This window comes from Loxodonta africana, chromosome 5 (genome assembly GCF_030014295.1).
Source record: "Loxodonta africana isolate mLoxAfr1 chromosome 5, mLoxAfr1.hap2, whole genome shotgun sequence".
NCBI classification, from domain to species: Eukaryota; Metazoa; Chordata; class Mammalia; order Proboscidea; family Elephantidae; genus Loxodonta; species Loxodonta africana.
Window position 1 is genome coordinate 104,752,122 of NC_087346.1, and position 25,457 is coordinate 104,777,578.

The 25,457-nt window shown below is 37.2% G+C and overlaps 1 protein-coding gene across 2 annotated transcripts in view; it reads left to right on the top strand.

Annotated features, from left to right (window-relative positions):
• The window catches only part of CHIC2 (cysteine rich hydrophobic domain 2), a 65,880-nt gene extending 50,191 nt beyond the window's left edge, over positions 1–15,689 (top strand). The window contains exons 6-7 of one of the 2 annotated variants that reach the window (XR_010322099.1): positions 7–10,685; positions 13,139–15,689. Coding sequence is in view for 1 of the 2 variants with exons in the window: in XM_003415882.4 (XP_003415930.2) it covers positions 7–57 (51 nt within the window). In the remaining variant the exon portion in view is untranslated. Of the gene's footprint in view, positions 1–6 lie in introns of both variants that reach the window. The other variant, XM_003415882.4, reaches the window with a different exon arrangement.
• Positions 15,690–25,457: the final 9,768 nt, after the last annotated feature.

Consider the following 25,457-nt stretch of genomic DNA (forward strand, 5'->3'; position numbering starts at 1 on the left):
CTACAGGTCATCCTCATAGAATTTTTACCAAAGACACCAATTTTTCGACCAGATTAGCATTTACTTTATTTATAGAGACTTTCCAAGTATGTTGTCTTTCCAATGGTGCCTTGCTTGGTGCTCTCCTGGTGGTGACATAACATTGGTTCTACAGAATCGTGTGGTGTTTTTTTTTTTTTTTTTAAATAACCGCATGTTCTAAGTGTGCATTTTTGTCAACCTTTGCAACAGTTATTTCATACAGATGTTTAATACTTAAGTTATTGTGCTCTTTTCTGTTATGTATTCTGATTTTCAAGGATTACTTTTTTGTATTATCAAAAAAATACATTTGAACTTAGCCTAAAAAGTGGCCAGTGTTTTTTTATCACCAAGTACACAGAGTCCTTTTTTCATAAATTCCGTAACATAGAAAAACATCTCTTTACGTCTCTACTTATCTATTCTAACAAACACATTCTTTGTATTATTTTTCTTCCTTTTTAGATTTAACATGGTCATTTTAAATAGTTTTAAGTTTTCTTATTAGCCTTTTGGAACCTAACATACCCTTTCTCATATACTTCCTAATGCTCTGTTTACAGCAGATGTACCTGTAATCATTATAAAGACCAGTTAGAAAGTTTGAAACTATTTCTGTCTTCAAAGGTAGCAAGGTAGGATTAAGGCATTCTTGTTAGAGTAGACAAGCCAGTGAACGGCGTGCATCTAATGGCAGTTAGGGCCCAGGATCACAAAATTTAGTAGCATCACAATCTGGGTATATTTTTGATCAAGATGATATTAATAATGGCCTTACTTGAGTTATTTTTTATTGTTTATCAAATCTTACATACGGAAGTATGGATGTATTCCTTTTAAAAATTTCTAAGGAAATATTTCTCCCAATCTAACACAATTGTGGAATGAATATATGTTTCTGAAGAGTCTTTGAAAGAAAGCAAAAGTTCTAGAATTAAAAGTAAGCTGGTGTTTAATACTCCACTGGTATTTGGAACATATTATTACTAAGAAATGGGGACATATTTAGTACTGTTTTTATATATTAGTTCACTTTCTATCCAGTTATGTATACACTTGACCGAGAGTATGACATGTTTGAATCATGTCAGCTTGTTTCTTTTAAATACACACGTACACATATTCTTTTCTCCTTTTAGTCATACATATCTCCATGCATTTTAAAACTTAGATTTTCTCAATGGGATATGTGTAAATTTTTTGTTTTTATAAGTCTGAAATTATACAAGTTTTAATGTATGTCAAGAACCTGTTCCATACAATTGTGGTATCGAGCAATAATGTGAATAACTTTGAAATTATATAAACTGTGCTTAATAATTTGTATTAAGAATTGGTACCACTATACAATACTTTCTTCCTTGTATTAAATCTTTTAAATGCCAGCTTCATTAATTTATATACCTGTATTTTTAAAAAGTACTTCTTTGTACTTCTCCAAAATACTGTAATTCCATATGAATCTGAACAGTTGAATGCCAGTATCCTATACTGGACATTAGAAACTATCTTAAAAACTAGGATTTTTTTTTTTTGGTCTGAGAGTTATTTGTTCCTCTTGCGCTCCCGCCCCCCCATAACAACTTGAATTTATAGAATACTTTTCTTATGAAGAGCTCAAAGTACGAAGAATTAAAATACTTCTCACTCTTTAACGTTATGTCTAGGGTATGTGTCCTAGCTTCTTAAACAGTGCAATTAAGAGGTAATCCTATTCCAAAAACTCTAGTATTCCTCTGTGGGTTCCGTGTGAAAAATTTTTGTGTGAAGAATGCTGAATCTGCTTCAGGATTCAGAAGGAGCGAGACAATATAAAGACTGTCGACTATGCAACACAGGCTTCAGTATCTAAAATTTTGTAAATCTGTAGTGCACCATACTGATCAGCATTACAAGAAGAACTGTACTTATTTAGAAATATTTTTCTCCTGTTATTGTTGTTAGGTGCTGTTGAGTCGGTTCCAACTCATAGCGATCCTGTGCACAACAGAACGAAATACTGCCTGGTCCTGTGCCATCTGTTGAATTACATAATCTGTTAAATTATATAATTATATAATCTGTTAAATTATTAATTATATAAAATTATATAATCTGTTAAATTATAGTTTTAAAATTGTTATTGTGTTTCCATAAGAATATTTTAACAATAAGATAATTTTCATAGTTGATAGTATCAAGTACAGGATTTAAAAAAAAATTTTTTTTTGTTCTAATTTTATTGAGAGGTGTCTCAGTTGCTGAAAGAGATTCCCTAAGAATGTGTACTCTTAGACTTCCAACTTACATATAGAAAAGAACCATGAATGCTTAATATGTGGCATTACGATAAGCCAATTATGCCTTGAACAGTACATTTGCATGCTTTGCTTTTCATTAGTAGCCCCTAGTATAACTGATTTATCCTTTTTTGAATCATGAATTAGGAGCCCAGATGGCGCAGTGGTCAAGTGCTAGGCTGTTAACCAAAAAGGTATGGTGGTTTGAACCTACCAGCTGCTCCACTGGAGAAAGGTGTGGCAGTCTGCTTCTGCAAAAATTTACAGCCTTGGAAACCCAGTGGAGCAGTATGGGGTAACTATGAGTTGGAATTGACTTGATAGCGATTGGTTTGTTTTTTATGAATCCTGAATTTAAGTGCTCATGTTATAAGAAATTAGAAATGTCAGAGATAACCTATGTGGTGTGAACATAGCCCAAAGGAAATATCTAAATGATGTTTGTTCTTCAGCTCTTGCCTTCTGTCTTAAAGTCTGTAGGACATGAAACATAGGTATTTCTTAAGCTTGCCAAGAAAAGGAATTATTGGCAGACAATTCAGTGTGTAGATTTTAGGTAGGCTAAGTGAAAGCATATCGTGTTTTTTAATACATTACTGACATTTTACGATCAGCCCACCATTCCTGTGTAGAAACATTCTTCCGTCATATAGTTTGCAAAACCCAAATATAATACATGACTTTGGATATTTGGGTAAAAATATATACTGCAAAAACTAATGACTATAGTAAAACTTTGATGTGACACATTTACTTCTAATGCAGGTATTGCCCCTCCCCCACAAGAGGTCCCTTTGCCTGTGTAAAATAGTCATCTTGGATGTTTTATAAAGGCTTCTTAGTGGCTAGGTTTCATCCATTCAAAATATGGCCATGTAATTTTGGCCAAAAAAATCAGTACGTGTTGAAACCTTAAATAATAAGAAACAATTTTTTTTTTTTTTTTTAATTTGAAAAACTAGTTTTGTAATTGAATAGTTTTAAGTCAGGAAGAACCACAACTTTCCCCATGGTTTTCTGTGTTATTTTAGAGCTCTTCTGGTTGTTTCTTTATATTAGTAGACACAAGCCAACCTGTAAAACTATGACAACATTGCATATCAATCTGTGGTTAAAAAAGGATGATATTAAATAGTAATATGTACAGTTGGATCCACAGTTGCATGAGTTCAAACTACACTAGTTTTATGTAACTTTATGTACATGGTCTGGCTGTTTCAACCTTTGTGGTATTCTGCTTCATAATTATAACCTTTAAATGCATGTCTGATGTTTCACTGTAAGTATTTGCTCGATTCCTCTATCGGTAATATTGAATCAAAGGTATAATGTGTGTAAAGCTGTCTTTGACAGAACTCCAACAGCTAGTCCTGGCCCCTCTTTCCTTCTGTGCTACTGAGGCACTGTGAATCCTTCTGCTGCCCTCTTGATGTCCAGAGTCTTCACTCAGGCATGGACGTGGTTTAGAATTGCTAGCATCCTTCTCCAAAGCTCCCAGTGAGAACATTAGTTCTTTTGCATTCTTAGCTAGGTGTTTCAAAGACCAATTAAAGTAAGTGATAAACGCCTGACATCCTCAGTTCTACCAAGGTGGTTAGTACTTGCATTTTTAAAGAGGAGTTTCTTTACTTAAAGGAGCCCTAGTGGTGCAGTGGTTAAGGTGCATGGCTGCTAACTGAAAGGTTGGCGTTCTTAAATTTCCAGTAGTGCAGTGGTGCAGGTGGTGTTTTCCTTCTCAACAAACCCTGTCACTCCAGACTTTACAGGGAGGAAGGATGGTTGGACCTGGGGCTTCCCAAACTGCCATTTCTGAAGGAAGTTGATTTATACCTAGTATTTGGAAGGAAAGAATAGGCTCAGGGTCAATCCTAAACCAAATTTTTAACTATATTTCAGAGTAGTTTGTGATTAAGTACACCTTTTTATTTTTATTTATTTTTAAATATAAATATCCTTTTTTAAATGGAATAAAGCAACTCTTCATTTTCCAAAGCTATAAATAATATCAAACTTATAATACCATTTATATAAGTTGAGATTTGAAGAATGCTTGTAAATCTTGAGTTAGTGTCTTGTTCTGTAGCTTTACAAAGATTTAAGATAGTAATTTAAGAGAAGCCTAAACATTGTTTTTATTATTAATCATAATTCTGTGCACTTCTGTTTATGTAACAGGGAGCCATACCCCCATCCCTCCAGATGGCAAATTGAACCAACAGAGGTTGTCTAGCCTAAATGGACAGTCCTGAAAACAGTTATTCAGAATGCTAATCCTGATTTTGAATTCATGTCTGACATTATGCAAGATCATTAAGTTACTTGGGCTCTTTGGTTTTATTTTTATTTCCACAAAAGGCAGGTACTACGGCTACCTTCCTCATGGTGCTATCTTGTGAAACTATTTTTCAATCGCTTATTTTGCTGATATTTATTAAGTCCTATATAAAAGCAGGAAACCCTGGTGGTGTAGTGGTTAAGAGCTATAGCTGCTAACCAAAAGGTTGGCTGTTTGAATCCACCAGGTGCTCCTTGGAAACCATAAGGAACAGTTCTACTCTGTCCTCTAGGGTCACCGTAGGATCGCTGTGAGTTGGAATCGACTCAACGGCTACAGGCTTGGTTTTTTGTTTTTTGTTTTTTGTATATAAAAGCAAGGAGCCCTGATGGCACAGTGGTTACGAGCTCAGCGGCTAACCAAAAAGTTTGCAGTTCAAATCCACCAGCCACTGCTTGGAAGCCCTATGGGGCAGTTCTCCTCTGCCCTATAGAGTTGCTAGGAGTCGGAATCAACTCGATGGCAATGGGTTTTGTTTTGGGTTTATATAAAAGCAAAGGAGCCCTGGTGGCCCAGTGGTTAAACATTCACCTGCTAACCAAAAGGTTGGCGGTTTGAACCCACCCAGCAGCTCTGCAGGAGAAAGATGTGGCATTCTGCTTCTGTAAAGATTAAAGCCTTGGAAACCTTATGGGGCAGTTCCACTCTGTCCTATATGGTCTCTAAGAGTTGGAATTGACTCGATGGCAACTTCTTTTTTTTTTTTTTTTAATTTTTTTAATAGCAAGTAGCTAGTTGATTAGTAGTAATGATTGACTAGCATTTTTTACTTACAGTGTTGGCACAAACTTGAGTTATTGTCAAATTTTGCATTTATAATTAAAGAGCTAGAGTGGGTTGTCTCTATATGTACTTGTAATACTATTTTCTGTGTTTAAAAATTAGGTAGATAGACTTTTAAATACGGTTACTTCTGAGATACTTAAGCAAAATCATCCTTTTCTTCTACTTTATAAACATGGTGCTTTGAATTTGAGAAGACTGCTTTTTTCTCTTTATGAAAAATGTAGTCCTGATGGTACAGTGGTTAAAAGCTTGGCTGTTAACCAAAAGGTTGGCAGTTCAAATCTACCAGCCGCTTTTTGGAAACTGTATGGGGCAGTTCTACTCTGACCTGCAGGATCGCTATAAGTTGGAATTGACTCGACAGCAGTGGGCTTTGTTTTGTTTATATTGCTTTGCTAGATCTTTATCTCAGAAACATTTCAGTGAACTGAGCACACCAAGCATTCTTAATATTGGCAGATAAGCTATTTATTGCTTTTCTTTTTAAGAAACTGTCATTCAGCCTTCAAGAGATGTTTAGTAACAGGACAGTGTTTACTCTTCTTTATTGGACCATAGTATACCTTCAGACTGCAGATTTTTCTTTCCTGTTAACCTGTTCTGGAAACTGTGATGGCATAGTGGTTAAGAGCTGCAGCTGCTAACCAAAAGGTTGGCAGTTCAGATCCACCAGGCACTCCTTGGAAACTCTATGGGGCAGTTCTACTCTGTCTTATAGAAAAATAAAAAAAAAAATTTTTTTTGCTGTGAGTTGGAGTTGACTTGATGGCAACGGTTTTTTTTTTTTTTTTTAATTACCAGTTCTACTGGTTCTTAATTACAAAAATCTCATTACATTGTCATGAAGTCTTCATAAACAGAAGTTTGTTTTAACTGTGAAGTTATCAAAATCCTTCCAAGGTCTCCGTTTCTTTGTACATTTGTTGGAGCTGATGACATTGTGCCCTCTCAGAAGAGTTAAGTATTGTGAAACTTAACTGGCAGTGAAGCTAAGGTAGACATTGTTGGAAGGCAAGATTCTGAAATCTACTGGTTGAGAGAGATAACTGCATTGTTATCCTACACTTTGGTTTGCAATGTTCAAAGTTATACAATGCCCAGGAATTATAGCCAGCTTTATGCTTTCTTTTATACTTCCGATATGTATTACAGAGCCCTAGTGGCACAGTGGTTAAGAGCTCAGGCTGCTAACCAAAAGTTTGGCAGTTCCTTGGAAACCCTATGGGGCAGCACTACTCTGTCCTATAGGGTTACTATGAGTCGAAATCAACTTGATGGCAATGGGTTTGGTTTTGGTTTTTGGTATATGTATTATAATGAAAATTATTTTTAAAGGAAAAAAAAACAGCCTAGACAGAGCTTTTCTCTGCTGTCTTGCCCTTTGAGAAAATACTGGGAGTTATCTTGTATGAAATATACTTCTATTTATTTTTTATAATTAAAATGAGGCAAACAGGAAAAACATTAAAGGATTTTAGGAATTTGTTCTTATGTCCTTAAAAAGACATATAATAGTTTTAAAATAAGATAATCAGGAACTTCTGATGGGTGAGCACTTAAGCAGAACTAGGAGCAAGGTCCCTGTTAATTATGGTTTCAGAGATTATAAACTCAGGTAAGTCTAGTGATATTAAACAAACAAACAAAAAATGAAGATAGCTTTAGTAAACTAGAAAGTTGAATTTTAAAGGTGTGTACTTCTTTCCCTCTTTATTAAGAAATTGCAGCCAATGCCAAAACAGACATGGTCTATTTTTCTTAAAATGAGGTTTTTTTGGCTAGGTAAAAATTTGTGGACCTTCGTAACTGTGAAGAAATAAATAGATGGGTTGTATTTAAGGTGACATGATTTTTGGTTCCATGTAGGTTGCAGTATATTTAATCTTGTTAAAATTTCATTTTATTAAGTCTTCACTGACTGGAATTTTCTAGTAAACAGATTTGAGCCAGGGAATTTTTGTTTGTTTGCTTGTTTCTGGCTAGTAGAATTTTTATTGTTTTTAAGTGAATTTGTTGCACCACATGGTCTCAAAACATGATTCCATGCTTGAAATTAAAATGTAGTATTTGTTCTCCAAAGACTATAATACAGTCTTTAAAATCTTAAGCCAGTTTACACAGCGTTGGGAAAGGGAATCTGGAACTTATAGAGATCAAATCACTTTAAAGGAAGTTGACCAAACTAACGTCTGCTGAAATAATCAAAAGAACACACGCACACACAAATCCATTTCTTCTGTGAACATGACCTGTAAAATATCAGGGAATAAAATAATTACGTTGACATTGTTATGAATATGAGTTTAGGAACTGTGCAATGAACTTGAAGAAAATTTTATATTATGTCTTTATGAACTTGCATCATACTTGGGAAGAAGAGTAGAGAAAAAAAATACAACTTCTGTATTGCAGTTTTTCTCCAAAGATCTTGTTTTTGTTATGCCCAAATTAAAAAACCATTGTGGCTTTTATATAGGAGTCTCAATCATCCTATTCAGATTTAGCATTAGTTTTTAAACTTTCAGGGGGAGGCAGAAGTAATTCTAATCACCACTCCTGTAAATACACATATTTAGCTGTATTTAACTAGAGCTTATCTGTCACATTGTATCAAATCACTATTTGACACATACACTTTGTCATTTTACTCGATTGTTCTGTATTCCAGTCAAACCTTTATGAAAATAAAAAGAATCCCATATATATGGATAAAATAAATACATATTTTTATATTAAAGTGTGTACATACAAAGATAATAAAGTAATTATGACTTAGTTTACTAAGGCATTTCTTTGAGGGAGGTGGTAAAAATACTTTTATCTCCATCACCTGTATTGTTTTAGTTACAAACTAAGAGGGAAAAATTGTGCCTGATGGTTTTGTTTCCTTGAATGATGTCAATATCATAGTTTTTTAAAGAAGAGGTTCCTTATATTTTCTGAATTTCTAGTCTTTCATCCACTTTTTCTTCATCCTGACAGGATAACTGTGAGCCTTTCAGAAATTTATTTTCATTTTTCACAAATGGAAAACCAAACAAAAATTCCATTACTTATGCAGTAGCTAATATCTTAGAATCCATCACAGAAAACCTAAAATATAGCCCCCAATTTTGTATACAGTCTTAGATATTGTTAGATAACCATTCAGTTTTCTTTGCATTGTGTGTGCGATGAATATTTCTTGAGACTTTTGTTTGCTTTGCTAAAGAAATCAACTAAGGGGGAAAAAAAACCCAAAAACAAAACAAACAAAAAAACACCCTGTAACTCATGTGAAGCATGCAGGGTGTTGTAATTTCAGTTTGCAAAGTGGTGTGATACAATGTTGCCGAGCCAAAAGCACACGATAGATTTAATGTAGCCAATTGTGTACTTTTGAAAAAAAGAGTAACTGTTCCCTGTGAGTTAATTTTGGATTTTTTCAAAATCTCTCTTTTAGGCTTTGTGCTGGATTCTTCCAGACAAATGCGTATTCCATGTGGGCCACTGTTCTGCTAAATGCTCTCAGTTCTCCTTTTGCAATCAAGATTATGTTGCTAAGGAGATTTTGCTTTTATTGGTGCCATTGATTTGTGTTAATACGTTTTGAATACCTCTCGGTATTCTTCCGTAGACAAGGCCAAAAGAAAAACTTCCCCGAGTTTCCCAATTTACATTACAAATGGAGCGGTGGTGTAATGAAGCCGATATAAAGTGGGCAGTTGAAAGGGAACTAAAGAAGGGCACTCAAGTGAGAAATGAAGAAATGTGCCGAGTGCAGTCCATGGGCTGCCTTCAGTCCAGCTGCAGGAACTGGCTCCAGCCAGAGGTAGTGAGCAAGCACCTCCTCTGCAAAGACCACCCACTTTCTGGAGCCTGGGCTGGCACACCATAGATTACCTAGTTGGCTAATACGGGGCCTTTACAAAAGTGAGAAACTTCTCCTGAGGCTCTTTTCCACCCCTAAATCTCTCCCCGAGTCTTTCCTAGACCACGTCTGAGGCCAGACTTGCTTTAACTTAAGACTTTCAGTCGTGTTTTAAAGGAAGTCCTATGGATAAGCCAGGCTCTTTTGGTCCTGAGGACTACCATATTCAAATGTTGTTGGAAGGTCTCCCTAGACCTAAAGGATGTTGACTATACCAAATTAAAGGTTTTAGTTATATACCCTTTACTTTGTATCATAGTCTGGATTCCAAAGACTCCATACTATAAAACTCAAATATGCTGTCTGTGAATGGAAGGGGAAGTCCAATGCATGTGTCTTTAACCAGTGAAGTGGTTTGCTTAGGTTGCAGTAGTTGAAGGTGCTAAAGAATACCTTTGTGGCACAATCATACCCCTTTAGTGGCTTACATTCTTAAAATAGCATGATAGTAACTTTTTTTTAAAAGCATAAGCGCTGCACTGATAAAACTTGAACTTTTAGACATTTTAAATTAGAAATGTACAAGAAATATAGAAACTGTGAGTGAAAATTGCTACAGAAGTCTGAGGAAATTGAAAATCACAAGGGAAATTATCTCACAAGTTTATAAAAAACAAGCCTGCATTGTTTGGATATGAAAAATGATAGTTTCTGTAGAAACAAAAATTAAGTCATTAAGTAAAAAGCCTAAACTATCAGTCATTTAAGGTTGAATATGTGCAAGAAGCACAAATTGCAAGACAGTCAGCTATTAATGGGAAATAGGAAATTTATAAAGACATCAGAAAAGGAAGTCCTTAATTCCTATATTTACAGTGTCTTTTCAGTAACCTTCTCAAAAGAGACTTGTCAACCGCTATGCTTCAGACGCATAATTTCCAGACCAAATGTAGTGACAATCAGTGATCTTTGCTTATGTCCCAAAATGTTGGTTTACTTATACTTCTATTTTTTGTTTGTTTGTTTTTTTAACCTGCAATATTTTTACAGCTTTTAAAATTCATTAACTCCAGCTTAAAGAATAAAGTTAAAATATAGGGATGAATTTATATTTTTAACCTGGTAGTCTTGCCTGTATCTGTCAATGGTTTTTTTAATTAACAATACTGTTCTTCTTATTGCATAATACTAAATAATTGTAAAAACTAGAATGAAGAAAACAGCTAAGAATTAATTATAGTGAAAGATAGTGAGACATAGACAAATATATCTGTACTGTATATTGATAGGTTTGTTTTTTTTTTTCAAGTTGGAATTAATCTGTTGAAACTGACTTAAATTACTTTAAACTTTTAAATTCTTACCCTTGGAAAGCCTGACCTGAAGAAGTAAGCAAACCTGTTCATACACAAAAGTAAGTAGTACAGTTTTACTCCCAGCATCCAACATGTAACATGAACTCTTATTATTTTCCTAAAATATGTGAATCATACCAGGGGATTCTAAGACTTGGAACTCTGAAAAGCCATGTCTTCCTAGTCTTATGTTTATAACGGTAACTGCTACTGGCTGGATGGTTATTTTGTAAAAGAATGCAAGAATAAGAAATCTACTCTGCCTTAATGGCCCAGTATTTCCCCCTATTTGTTCCTTAGAACAAAGACAGTTTAGGTCTTCTGTAAATGCATTACACATTTTTAAATATTGTCAAAAGCAGTAACAGGCTGCAGCAGGAAAAAGGAACTTGTAAGAAAGTACGTGTGTGGAAAAGCACTACCTTTTCCAATTCTGTCAACACTGTCTTGCTCAGCCATAGCCCATGTCCATTAAACAAAACAAGGTGAGGTCTCAGAGCTGGAAGAAACCTCTGAAGTGTCTAGTAGGAACGAGCATTAGAATCACTGGGGAGTTTTGTTTTTTTTTTTGCCATTTTTGTTTTTAAATATACCTGTGCCCCACCCCCCATTAGACTTGGGAGGAGAGGAAATGAGAGCATATATATTTTGAAAAATTTTCTCAATTATGACAAGACATCCCCCCATCCCTTCTAACCAAATTTTATAATAACATTAAGACCTAGGGAGTTTGTCACTTGTCTGAAGTTGTTAGTTCTCTCAGGTTGTTAGTGACAGTGCCAGAACTAAAATCCCAGACCTAGGATCTCTAGTTCACAGATGTAGGCCTTTCCTGCAATACATAGTAGAAATAGGATCTTCCTTTTTGTAAACTTAGCAATTAAAAAAATCCTAAAGGTGATCCTTGGAAATCCATGTAAGAAATCATTATAAAAATGGATTCTCTCTAACTGAATGATCACCGCTTATGGCTAAAGCACCTAAAAGCAAATTGTTAGACTACCCCCTCTCCTTCCAAAAAAGTTGCTTATTAAATGATGAAATTTTAGCTCTATCTACTGCCCCATCTGAGGACTGTGACTTAGACATTTAATTATTTATTGCTGGTCCGTGTGAAAACATTCTGAATGGCTGGCAGCCTACCAGACCCTGAGTTAAACATTCTACAGCTTGACTAGACTGCTGGGTAGCCAACTTCACATCAGATTAAACACATTCTCTTCGTGATGAATAGCTTGGAACCCAAAAACTTGATTTCATTGCAAAAAAAGGCAAGGGGTGTGTTCTTTGCTAAATTAAAATTATTTTACATTTTACTGCCACCATTCTGATTGTGGTTGTCAAACGTATTTTCTTTGGTGGTGGTGAGATGGAAGGGAATTGGACAATGAGGAACTTTTGGTACTAATAAAATAAAAAAGGACTCCTACAAGGTCAGACACAATGCAGCCTAGAGATGAACATTCATGAATTTTGTACTGAAAAAATTTACATTTCATTAACATCTTAAATTACAAAGGCAGGTCTACAAATACCAATTTTTGTGTTTGTTGTCATTGCATTTTCCAAGCAAACATGAATAATGTAATGCTAACTACTGTCCTGTGTTTCCTTGCCATTAATTTCCTTTTTTTATTTTGAACTGTACACTAACTGTAATGTGTAGTAACATTAATTTCAATGAACCCTACTTTGTTGTCTACATTATCTATAGATCTATGAACATAAACTCCATGTAATGTACCCTCGTATAATAAATAGTTTGGAATAATGAAGGGTACTCTGAGCCTCATTGCTCAGCTGTGTAGTAAACCAGCTCTCCACAGACTTGCCATTCTCGTTCTGCGTCTACCAGGAGCTGAAATTATGATAATAAGTAGCAATATAGAAATGTAATATTTGATGATTGACATACACTAGAGATTAGGTTACAATTATTACACTTCAGTTTGCCATTCTTTCTGAACATGTTATATTTGGGTAAGGCCTGTGAAGTTACAGAGTTTGAAAGTGTGTGGGGGGGGGGTGGGGGGGAATGGTGACTGACTAATGTAATGAATTAAAGTGTTGGAACTAAGAACTCTGTATGCTCAAAGGAGCTGGCTGTTGACCAGGCTGCCAATTGAGAGTAATTGACAAGCAGGTGCCTGAAAAATGACAGGCAGGGCCCTACTTTTTAGTTATTGGTGTCAGTAATAATAGCGTTATGGCTTTAGGTCATGATTGAGGAAAATATTTTCAAGAGTAAAATCGTGTATCATACACGTTTGAAGGGTGTTAACTATTCAACTGCAGAAAGTTACAGTGTCTAAAGTTGTTTTTACTGACTGCCTTTTTATTAGAATCTCTTATTTAGGTATTCGTTCTTCTGCAGTTTGAAAAATTAGCAGCTTAAAGAAAATAGCAGCTTTAGATATATTTTTGATAAAAAAGAAATCTATAAGATACACTTTAAAAATCCCAGAGTTTTAAATGCTTTTATTTCATGAATGTGCTTTTATTGAATGCCTAGAGCACTCAGAAACATACGTGGGTTTGGAGTTCTCTTCTTGAAGAATCAGCCATCAGTGAAAAACACAGCCTTTTGAAGTTACAGGATTACTGAACTCAGAGAGTTGCCTTTCTTACACCATTTTCTTCCAGCAGTATGGTGTGCCTATAAACTATGCTTCACATGTGCTGGGATTCTTCACCAGGGCATATGCAAACTTGAATGGGCAAACAGTGAACAATTTGTGGTTATCTTCTTTGCTGTCTCCCCCACTAAACTACTTTTTTAGCAAGTTCATGTTAAAACTCTGATTTACTCATCAGAGTTGCATCCTTCAAATGAATTTGTATCATGATCACAAATGAAAGTCATTAAATCGTTCAAAATCAACTGGAGAAGGTTTTTAATTAAATAGGAAAATGAAGTAAAGGAACTAGCTATGTTGAAACCTAGGAATCTGAATAGTATGTTAAAATTTGTTTAAAGAATGCTTTTGGATGATATTTAAAATCAATTGGAGTAATATTTAAGTTGCTTAAAATGGTGGGAATAAAAGAGAAATGACAGTTTTTGCTTTAAATAATTCAAAGGGTTGGTCAGAGATACAAAGTCAATGGTAGCCCCGCCTTGGAATAACATTTAGATTTCAGAATTTGAGTTTTATTTTTATGTTTATTTTGACAAAATGGTTATTTGCTTTCTCTCTCTAACAGTACGAGATGGTTTAAGGCTTTGAGCTTTTTGAAACTGGGCTAGATATAATTGTTCAAGCTATTAAAGCCTATGGAAATAAAGATAATGTCAAATAAATTCAAACAAGATAGACTTTACTATCACAGCCAATCTACTCACAAAATTGCCTCTAAAGCACAACTCTTTCTTAAAAAAAGGAAAGAAAAAAATTATTATTGACATTTCAATGCCACTTTAAACATGTATTTTCTTTGTTCTTAATTTTATTCTTAACAGTTTTAGAAGAGAGGGTTAGCTAACTCCTTTTTCTGAATTTAACTCAATTTTAAAAACCTACTTTTAAACCTGCCTTTTTAATGTACTTTAATATATTGTCCATTACATTTAAATCGGTAAAGTAAGTTGCCTCTTAATTATCTCACAAAGCTGTATGACTTTATTTCCATTCCTTCCAACAACTGCATTTTTAATTTTGAAGAAATTTTTATAGATTTTTTGCACCAATTCAAAATTGATAAGGTACCAAAGAGAGTAGTACCTGGTTTCTATTTTCTTCAGTTTGCTTCTCCAAAGTAATAGTTCTATTTTGAGTTTTTTTTTTTTGTTGTTGTTAGTATTGATTTTCCTACTAGTTATCAAGGAAATTTATTACTACACTGTGTCCCCAGATCATGTATAAACAGTGGCCTGGAATAGCAGATGAAGACTTCCTCAAAAAATATATAACAGAATAAGACATAGAATGGGACAGCAAGCGACTTGGTTACACACTGTAACACCCTTAGAAACACCACATTTATTTGGTTGGTTACCATCAGGAATAAGTACATGGGCTAGGTCACTACTGCAGGGGTTAGTAATATTCTTATTCTGCATCCTGATAGTATTAGGGATGATAAAATTTCTGTTACCCTACATACTTACTTATAGGGTCACTATGAATCGGAATCGACTCAATGGCAGTGGGTTTGGGTTTTTTTTTACATACTTAAAAAAAAGCCTTGAGCTAAAATGTTGATGCACATTAATTAGACCTCTCTCTTCTGCAATGTGATTGATTAGAACATTGCTCTTACTTAATAACCTGGTGAAGAACCAGATGGTATCCAGTGGAAAACCAGTTTGTGAGTTTAAAGAGCCTGCAGTGGCCGCCATCTAGGAGCTCAACTAAATCCAGGTATTGATCATTGATGTGTTATCTCCAATCTCTGATCAAACGGGGGGAATGATTTAGGAAATAATATTGGAGTCATTATTCCCTGTCCTTGAGTATAGAGAATGTGACCCATCTGGAGCTAGGCTCAGGAGGACACATCAGCTGGGCCTGAGGGAAAAGACAATAGGATAATCTTGGAAAATGTCTTTTAGGGAACCTTCCATGTAAGCCAATCTAACAGAACACAAAAGACTTTCCACTCTTTTTGTGTTAGCATTCAGTGAATAGAAAATTTGTTGGACCAATGAAGACCCTCCTGACTGCGGTTACTGTAGCCTGTACCAATGATTGTTAAGAAAGACAATTCAAAATGAAAGATCACAGTTTCTAGCCAATCTGTGAAAAGATGAAGCTTTCAATGATTTTGCCCATTTTATAATGTTAATATATACTGATGACTGTAATATTCTTTGGACTCCGACACACATGGCTGTGGCAGCATGCTTGTCCATTTTCCCATTCTTGCCTATTCTGTCATATTCTTTTGACAGTGGCAGACATGGCTCTAGCAGCATGCTCGTCTGATTTTCACTTTTGTCTGTTCTGTAATATTTCCTTGCACTCTGGCAGACATGGCTCTGGCAGCATGGTTGCCCGGTTCCCACTTTTGCCTTTTTGAATATATGCTGAATAAAACTTTCTTTTTGCTTTAAAAAAAAAAAATATATATATATATATATATAAAAGGCAAGGTTAAAAGTAGGCTTTTACAATTGAGTTGGATTCAGAAAAAGAGGTTAGACCTGTTGCACTTCTATTCCTGGGTAAGAAAATAATCCAGTTATTGTCTTGCAATCCACAACAGATCTTAGGAAAAGAATTTGAAAACCAACTGTCCATCATCATGGCTAATGCAGAGTTTATTAAATGCTCAACTTGGATTTCTTGAGTATCAGGTAACAGAGCTAGAAATATGTTACTAATAAAATTGGGGAATTGTTCTTTTTAATAGAATCATACTTGAAGTTGGTTTGGTGAAGGCTCAAGGAATATACGTTAGGCTTGGACCATTTCCAGGCATCATGCCAGGTGAGAAGGATATCAAGGGGGACAATATCTCAGTTTCTGAAGAGTTGACGCTGGAGGAATAAGCATGTAATGTGATATGATAAGTGCCATTGGTCAAGGGAATGTACATGGTATGGTGGGGCTACAAAGAAGCAATACATTTTGTATTGTGTGGAAAGCTCATGGAACTTGACTGAAGAGATAGTTAAGGTGATTTTGAAGGATCAGTTGAAGGCAGAGATGTAATATGCTGCAATGAAACACTTTGAAGGGTTCTGCATGCTGGAAAGTTGGGAGAGATGGCCTGATAATAATTACCTGTTAATATAATGAATTGTGGGGAAGCATCAGAAGATGAGATCCTTGCATGGTGAAAATAGTTAATGTGCTTGACTGCTAACCGAAAGCTTGGAGGTTCAAGTCCACCCAGAGGCACCTCAGGAGAAAGGCCTGGTGATGTATTGCCAGAAAATCAGCCACTGAAAACCCTCCGGAGTACAGTTCTACTCTGACACATGCAGCTGCCGTTGAGTCAGAATCAACTAGAATGACAACAGATTAATCGGGAGATAAGATCAGCAATGGTAGGAGGGACCTGTGTATTGTGCTGAAACTTTAATTCTAACCTGAAACTATCGAAGGATTTATAGATGAGTAGACCTGATCAGATCTGTCATTTAGAAAGCTCATTCTGACCCTGCCCTGAAATAAGCCAAAATTAACAAGGCGTAGTGTCACACTGTGTGTTAACCTCTATAGTTACATAACTAGTCATTGTTCCTTAATTAAAGAACTCACTGTTTCAGCAATAAGACCAAACAGTAAGTAAGATGGAAAGAATGTTTTGCCATTTGTGAAGCTGAAAGGCTAGTCTTCTAACAATTCTGGGTAATTAACTGGGGACATTATCAGAGGACCACTTCGGAGTAGTCAAAGAAACTTGGGTTGAATTCTGGCTCTGCCACTTTCTAGCCGTATGATCTTGTCCCTCGGTTTCTTCATTTGTAAAATGGATATAAAATAACACCTGTTTCAAGAAATAGTTGTGAGGTTTAAATAGCAATTTTTTTTTTTTTATACCACCGTCAATACCATCCAACCAAAGACCTACCAGGAACACACATGTAGTTAGGTTGGCTCTATTGCATGTTGAAAGCAGAGCACACACCATAGGGAGTGTGGGATCATTTCAGTCAGAGGGAGCTAGAAATGCCTAATATAACTTGGACTTGTGTTAATTGTGATTTGGGAATAGCTCAAGGAAGCAGAAATTTACCCTGGATTTGGAATCTCTCAGGAAGTGGGGTAATTTTATGATTGGGTACCTTAATGGATCTCATTTAGAAGTGGGAGGAATGAAGCAAAGCTGAAGCTGCGATTGACAAAGCAGCAGCAGTTGCTCGAATTAGGAGAGTATTTACTGCTTTGCGGTGTGGTGGTTAAGTGCTACAGCTGCTAACCAAAGGGTCAGCAGTTCGAATCCACCAGGCACTCCTTGGAAATTCTAAGGGGCAGTTCTACCCTGTCCTATATAGGGTTGCTATGAGTTGGAATTGACTCGACAGCCCTGGGTTTGGATTTTTTTTTTTTTACTGCTTTGCACTGTAACTTAGTTTTTGTCTGTACTTAGACAAAGTTATAAAAAGGCCTTATATTTTGTCTCATTTCATCAGGGTCACAGTGACCTTGCTTGGTGGTGGTGTTAGTGAGATTAAGTGTATGTTCAACAGGAGAACACTGAGGCCCAGCTAACACTAACAAGCCAGCTCCCAGATGCCAGGGGCTGCTTCCCTTTTTCTTATCACTTAGCACAATGCCTAGCATAAAGTTAAAGCTTAAGAAACATTTACTAAAGCATCGTAACATTGAACCCAACTCTCCAATTCATTCTGACCCTGGCGTAATGGCAAGTTTATCTGGTCTATTTTTGAGATTAACAGTGTTGTTCAGTTTTATTCTTTACCAATGACAGTATTCATTGGTAAAGAATAAAACTGAACAACACTGTTAATTCTTATTCTTATTCAGCACATTCTTTCTGTGAATAGATTTGTCTTATGTTTTAGATTTTTACTTTGAGTCAGTATTTTTCATACTCAAAAAGGACAAATGTTAAGCTTCTAACAGATCCTTTGAACATTTTTGCCAAAGTTTAATTAAAAGACAATTTTTAAAATCTACTCACTCCGACATCTCCATTTTATTTAAATACAACACTGGCTAGTCTATATGGTATCTATTGTGACTAAACATAAATATTTATTTAGTGTAGTTATTTGTGTAGTGCCTGTGTTCCTTGTTACACCATGAAAGCAGGTCCCTGTCAGCCTTGTTATTTATCCCTAGCACCCAGAGCAGTGCTTGGCACAGACCAAGTGTTGAAGAAATGGTTGCTGAATAACTGAGCAAGGAAAAGAAGTTGACTTTGGGCCCAAGTTTAAACTAACATAGATTGAGTGGCTACTGGATGCCATGTACGATTTTAGGCACTATATAAAAGTTATAATTAAATCCTTACAGAAATCCTGAGACATAAGGGGTAGACCCTAGTAGTGCAATGGTTAAGCACTTGGCTGCTAACCGAAAGGCTGACAGTTCAAACCTACCAGTCGCTCTGCGGGAGAAAAGTTCTGGAGATCTGCTCCCATAAAGATAACCACCTAGGAAGCCCTATGAGACAATTCTACTCTGTCATATGAGTCAGAATAGACTTAGTGGCACTCAACAACAACATCCCAGTTCTGCGAAGGAAACATTGACTCAAGCTGTAGTTAAGTAACTTGCCCTTCTAGAAAGGGATAAAGCTAGAATTTGATTCCATGTCTGTGTCATTCTGTCATTCGTCAAACATTAAATAAACATGTGTCTTGTATTGCACTGGAGATTCAATTTATCATAGACTACCATTAGCAATTGTTTCTTTGTATCACATACACTTGTTTATCCATTCTCCCTTGGTCATGGTCACCTGGGAGTCCCAAGCATTTTAAACACAGCTATATCCCCCCAACACTGTGCTTGCACCTAAAAGTTGACAAGTGCTAGAGAAAAACCTACAACCATGCTAATTTCATTTTAAGTTTATTACCACAAATTTCAAATACATATTACCCAAAAATCTTGCTATACTACAAAAATATGTCTGTTCCTTTGCTCTACAAAATTACTGTCATACCTTTGCTCCCCTTTTCAAATGCCCGGTACCACTCTTCCCTTAGTATTGGGTAATTCCTTTAGCATACAAACATTCTCTTTTGCGTCCCATCTTTAAACAAAATGAAATCCTCCCTTGACCTCACTTTCCTTTCTGCCACTTCTCTTGCTTCTTTGCAGAAAGCTTCGAAAAGGTGCTCCACATTCCAGTTCACTGACCTTAACTGGTGGCGTAGTTAAGAGCTACGGCTGCTAACCAAAATATTGGCAGTTTGAATCCACCAGGTGCTCCTTGGAAACCTTATGGAACAGCTCTACTCTGTCCTATAGGGTGGCTATGAGTCAGAATCGATTCGATGGGGCTCTTGTCAAAATTACCAAACACCTCCTCCTCTTTGCCAAATCAGTGATCACTCCTATGTGTTACTCTTCCTCAGCATTTGCATAGGTGACCATTCCATCCTCTTAATACATTGTTTTCTCCTGGCTTCTCTAACAGATGCTCTCCAGTTTCTTCCTTCTTGCTTTATCCACTGTCTCCACTTCCTCCTCTTAACCATTTAATGTTGGAGTACTTCAGAAGGAGCCCTGGTGGCACAGTGGTTAATTGCTTGGCTACTAACCCAAAGGTTGGTGTTTTGAACCCACCGGCCGCTCTGTGGGAGAGAGATGTAGCAGCCTGCCTCTATAAAGATCACAGCCTTGGAAACCCTATGAAGCAGTTCTGTGCTGTCGTACAGAGTCATTGTTAGTCGGAATTGACTCGACTGCAATGGATCCCGAGCCCAGGCCTTCTGGTCTTTTCTTTCCTATCCCCCACCCCCCCCACCCCCGCAAAACCCAAAAACCAAACCTGTTTTCGTCGAGTCAATACCACCTCTAGGACAGAGTAGAACTGCCCCATAGGGTTTCCAAGGTGGAGCTGGTGGATTTGAACTGCTGACCTTTTGCTTAGCAGCTGAGTTCTTAACCACTGTACCACCAGGGCTCCTTCTCTACCCAATTTCATCTAATTCCACAGTTTAGATAACATCTATATGCAAATTTATATTGCTAACTCTGACCTTTCCATTGAGCTATAAATTTAGATATCCAAATGTTGGCTTGACTTCTCTGCTCTCTACTTGAAAAACAAATAGGCATTTCACAGTTAAAATGGCCAAAACAGTACGCTTGACTTTCTTCCCCTTGAAAACTCACCTCACTGTGAGGCATCTGCTCTCACTCAGATATTCAGAACAAAAACCTTGGAGTTGTCAGTCCCCTCCATTTCCCATACTACCCATACGCTTCCTTTAAAATATATCCTCAACACATTCATTTTTCTATATTTCCATTGCTTTCTCTTTTGTCTAAGCTTCCATTATCTTCTGTCAGCTCTTGCCCGAATTTTTACAATAGCTTCTTAACGCTTCTTCCAACTTCCTACAAAACCTGGCCCTTGCCTACGGTTTGACATCATTTCCTTCCATGCAAAATTTCACTCACTGTAGTTTAGCTGCATTGTCTTTTTCTTGGTTGCCCAAAAAGGCAAAGTTAGTCCTCCCTTGGGGCCTTTGTACTGGTTGTTGACTCCCAGTCATTCAGGTCTCAGCACAAATGTCCCTTCCTCAATGAAACCTGTCTCAATCACCAAATCTAAATTAGCTTCTCAGCCATGTCACTGTTTTATCACCCTACTCTGTTTTCTTCATTATACTTTTCACTGCCTGAATTTATTTTATTCATGTATATATACATATAATTACTATTTGGAATGTCTTCTATTAGAACATCAGCTCCATGAATTTGAGGACTTTGGCTGTCTTATTCATCACTATATTCCCAGCACCAAGAACATTGCCTGGCACATAAATGGTCAGTAAATATTTGTTGAATGAATAAATACATTTTTTAAACATATTTGTTTTAATATAAAATTGTATTACCCCACGATTTTGGCTCCAGGAAAATGTGTCTTGTTTATCCCATGGCTTTGTGTGGACACTGGTTTAGAGAATATACAGCCTCCTGGAAAACATTGCCCCAACCCTGCAAAGTATTGCCACCTAGCTGGCACCATAATTATGTCTTTAGAAGGCCATTTCATAGTTCTACCAAGCCAGCTGCTTCAGTAAAATAGGGAACATGGTAAGACCAGTGAATTCCATGAATACAGGCCCATTGCTGCACTTCATTTGCTGTGAAGTGAGTCCCTTGACCTGAGGCTGTGTGGGATACCATGATGGTGGATAAGGCATTCTTTGAGTCCACAGAGTCATAAGTCCAGGAATCAAGGAGTGAAGATGTGAGTGGTAACACTCACTATTGCTCCTAGTGACCCACTCACAAAATTTTTATTTCTTGTCCCTGCAACCCTACCTATGCTCTGTGGGTCTAGAGGTCTTAGTTCCAAAGAGGAATGATCCCACCTGGAGACACAACACTGATTCTATTGAAATAGAATTTAAGGATTCCACGAGGCCACTTTGGGAGCCTCATGCCCCTGGATCAACAGGCAAAAAAGGGATTTACTATCTTGGCTGGTATGACTGATCCTGATTATTGCTGTTGTTAGGCGCCATCAAGTCCAAGTTAGATGTCAACTTATATAAATCTGATGTAAATAGAACGAACTACTGCCTGATCCTGAGCCATCCTCATAATTATTTCTGTGGTTGAGCCCATCATTGCAGACACTGTGTCAATCTGTCTTGTTGAGGGTCTTCCTCTTTTTTGCTGACCCTTTTTTTTTTTTTTTTTTACCAAGCATGATATCCTTCTCCAGGGACTGGTCCCTCCTGATAACATGTTCAAAGTACGTGAGATGAAGTCTTGCCATCATCCCTTCTAAGGGGCATTCTGGCTGTACTTGTTCCAAGACAGATTTGTTTGTTCCCCTGACAGTTCATGGTATATTCATTATTCTTTGCCAACACTGTAATTCAAAGGCATCAATTCTTCTTTGGTCTTCCTTATTTATCGTCCACTTTCACATGCATATGAGGAGATTGATAATACCCTGGCTTGGGTCAGACACACCTCAGTCCTCAAAGTGACATCTTTGCTTTTTAACACTTTATAGAGGCCTCTTGCAGCAGATTTGCCCAGTGCAATACATCATTTAATTTCTTTCTTTCTTTTTTATTGTGCTTTCGGTGAAAGTTTACAGCTCAAGTTAATTTCACATACAAAAATTTATACACATATTGTTATATGACATTAGTCACAATCCCTATAAGGTGGCAACACACTCGCCCTTTCCACCCTGGGCTTCCTGTGTCTATTCAACAAGCTCCGGTCCCTTTCTGCCTTCTCATCCTTCCCATTTAGTCTCATGTATTTACTTGAACTGAGAAGCACACTCTTCATGAGTGTCTTAGTCATCTAGTGTGGCTATAACAGAAATACTACCAGGGGACAGCTTTAACAAAGAGAAGTTTATTCAAGAGGCAGGGCCAAGATGGTTGAATAATAGCCAGATGCTTCCTGTGATCCCTCTTACAACAAAGACTGGAAAAATGAGTGAAACGATTATATTTATGACAATCTAAGACCCCTGAATATCAAAGGCAAAGTTGGAAAATGGGCTGAGTGGTAGGGGGAGTGAAAGATGGTTCAGCAGTGGAGAGGAGTTGCCAGATCTGAACCACCAGGATACCTCAGGCACCATTCCCAGGAGTGGCTGCGGTGGGCTGGTAGTAGCATTCAGCCACAGTTTCCTCAGGGAGAAGCAGCCAGCTGCACAGCCTACTCACGCCTCTGGACCAGAGAAGAACAACGCTCTTGGCAAAAGCTAAATACTTGTGAATAGTTTACTGTGCCCCCCACCCACAAGCTGGCTTCAGAAGCTGTTGATTTCCCTGGGCCTGAGATAGGGCCTGTTTTGCACCCAGAGCCATCCTCCCAGCCTTGGAGTTGGAATAAATTCGCAACTGGGGGAAAAGATAACTTGCCAGCCCCACTAACGGGGGGGATCAGGACAGAAGTGGCTCCTGTCCAGGCATAAATGATCCATGGACTTTGACTAACTTTCCCCCCTGCATGGGCCTGTGTGGGCATATTTCAGGAGAATAGGCCCTTTTTGGCAGACTGCAACTGTTTCAGCTGTGCGGTGAAGAGGTGATTGTTTGATGTTTGACACCACACTGCATATTAAACAGGGTCCTCACCTACCCACATCAGGGGCCTAAGAACTGGTGCCTCCACTCAGGTCACCCAGCCACCCACGACAGGGGTCTAAAGATAACTGGTACCTCCCAGACCTTCAACCAAAAGCACTGGGTGCCTATGGTCTGTCTGCAAAACCCACCCACCTGTATGCTGTAGAGAATAGGGACACGATTTCCTCACAGACACTTGGGGGATGGTTTTCAGCCCCTGCCTGTTCAGAGCGTGACCCCCCTGCTGCAACCAGATACTGGTACCTACACCAATCACTCCTGCCCCTCTAAGACTGTAGGACAGAGCATGTACCACACACTTGATGACCAGCTTTCTGGGCACCTGAGCTGAATTCATATAAGTGAATGGACTCCTAGATTGATACACCTGATAACAGCTCTAGCCATCTGATGACAGGATGTCAGAGCTTCAAAGGCAAAAACAATCAAGCTAGCTCACTGAAGCAACCCATCTGGGCATATCAAAACAAAGCAATAAGCTAGGATACAGTAACCAAACTTAAAAAAACTAATACAATAACTTATAGATGGCTTGGAGACGATACTCAATATCAAGTCACATAAAGAAACAGAAAATGATCACCTCAACAAGCTCTCAAAACAATGAATACACTGATCTCCTGGATGAAGGTGCCTTCCTGGAATTACTGGATGCAGAATTCAAAAGGTTAATATACAGAACTCTTCAAAATATCAGTAATGAGATTAGGAAGGAGATCAGGCAATAAGCAGAACAAGCCAAGGAACACACAGATAAAGCAGTTGAGGAAATTAAAAAGGTTATTCAAGAACATAATGAAAAATTTAATAAGCTGCAAGAATCCATAGGGAGACCAAACCAAAAAAAACCAAACCCAGTGCCATCGAGTTGATTCCAACTCATAGTGACCCTATAGGACAGAGTAGAACTGCCCCACAGAGTTTCCAAGGAGCCCCTGGCAGATTTGAAATGCCGACCCTTTGGTTAACAGCCATAGCACTTAACCACTAAGCCACCAGGGTTTTCCGAAACAGGGAAATAGCGATGTTATTATGTAAAAGAAGACAACATTAAAACAATAAAGAGGGACTAAGAAATGTAGTTATAGGCCTTTCATATGCAGAGGAAGACAAGGCAATACAAAAAATAAACGTTAGGTTTAAACTTAGAAAAATAGGGGTAAATATTAAGGTAACCACAAAGGAGACTAACTATCCTACTCATCAAAATAAAATACGAGAAAAAAAAAGACTCAGCAGATACAAAATCAACAACGAAGAATAGGAAAAGACAATATATAAACTACCCAGCACAAAAAATTAAGTGGGAAAAAGAAACTGCCAACAACACACACAAAAAAAGGCGTCAGAACGATAGCACTAAACTCATACCTATCTATAATTACGCTGAACATAAATGGACTAAGTGCACCAATAAAGAGACAGAGAGTGGCATAGATGGATAAAAAAACACAATCCGTCTGTATGCTGCTTACAAGAGACACACCTTAGACTTTGAGACACAGATAAACTAAAACTCAAAGGATGGGAAAAAATATATCAATCAAACAACAATCAAAAAAGAGCAGGAGTGGCAGTATTAATTTCTGACAAAACAGACTTTAAAGTTAAATCCACCACAAAGGACAAGGAGGGATGCTATATAATGATTAAAAGGACAATATACCAGAAGGATATAACCATATGAAATATGTATGCACCCAATGACAGGGCTACAAGATACATAAAACAAACTCTAACAGCGCTGAAAAGTGAGATAGCTCCACAATTATAGCAGGAGACTTCAATAAACCTCTTTCAGTGAAGGACAGGACATCTAGAAAGAAACTCAATAAAGACATGGAAGGTCTAAATGCCACAATCAACCTAATCGACCTTATAGATATATACAGAACACTCCACTCAACAGTAGCCAAGTGCACATGGAACATTCTTTAGAATAGAACACATATTAGGTCATAAAGAAAGCCTTAGCAGAATACAAAACATTGAAATATTACAAAGCATCTTCTCTGACCATAAGGCCATAAAAGTAGAAAAACAACAACAGAAAAAGCAGGGAAAAGAAATCAAACACTAGGAAACTGAACAATACCCTATGCGAAAA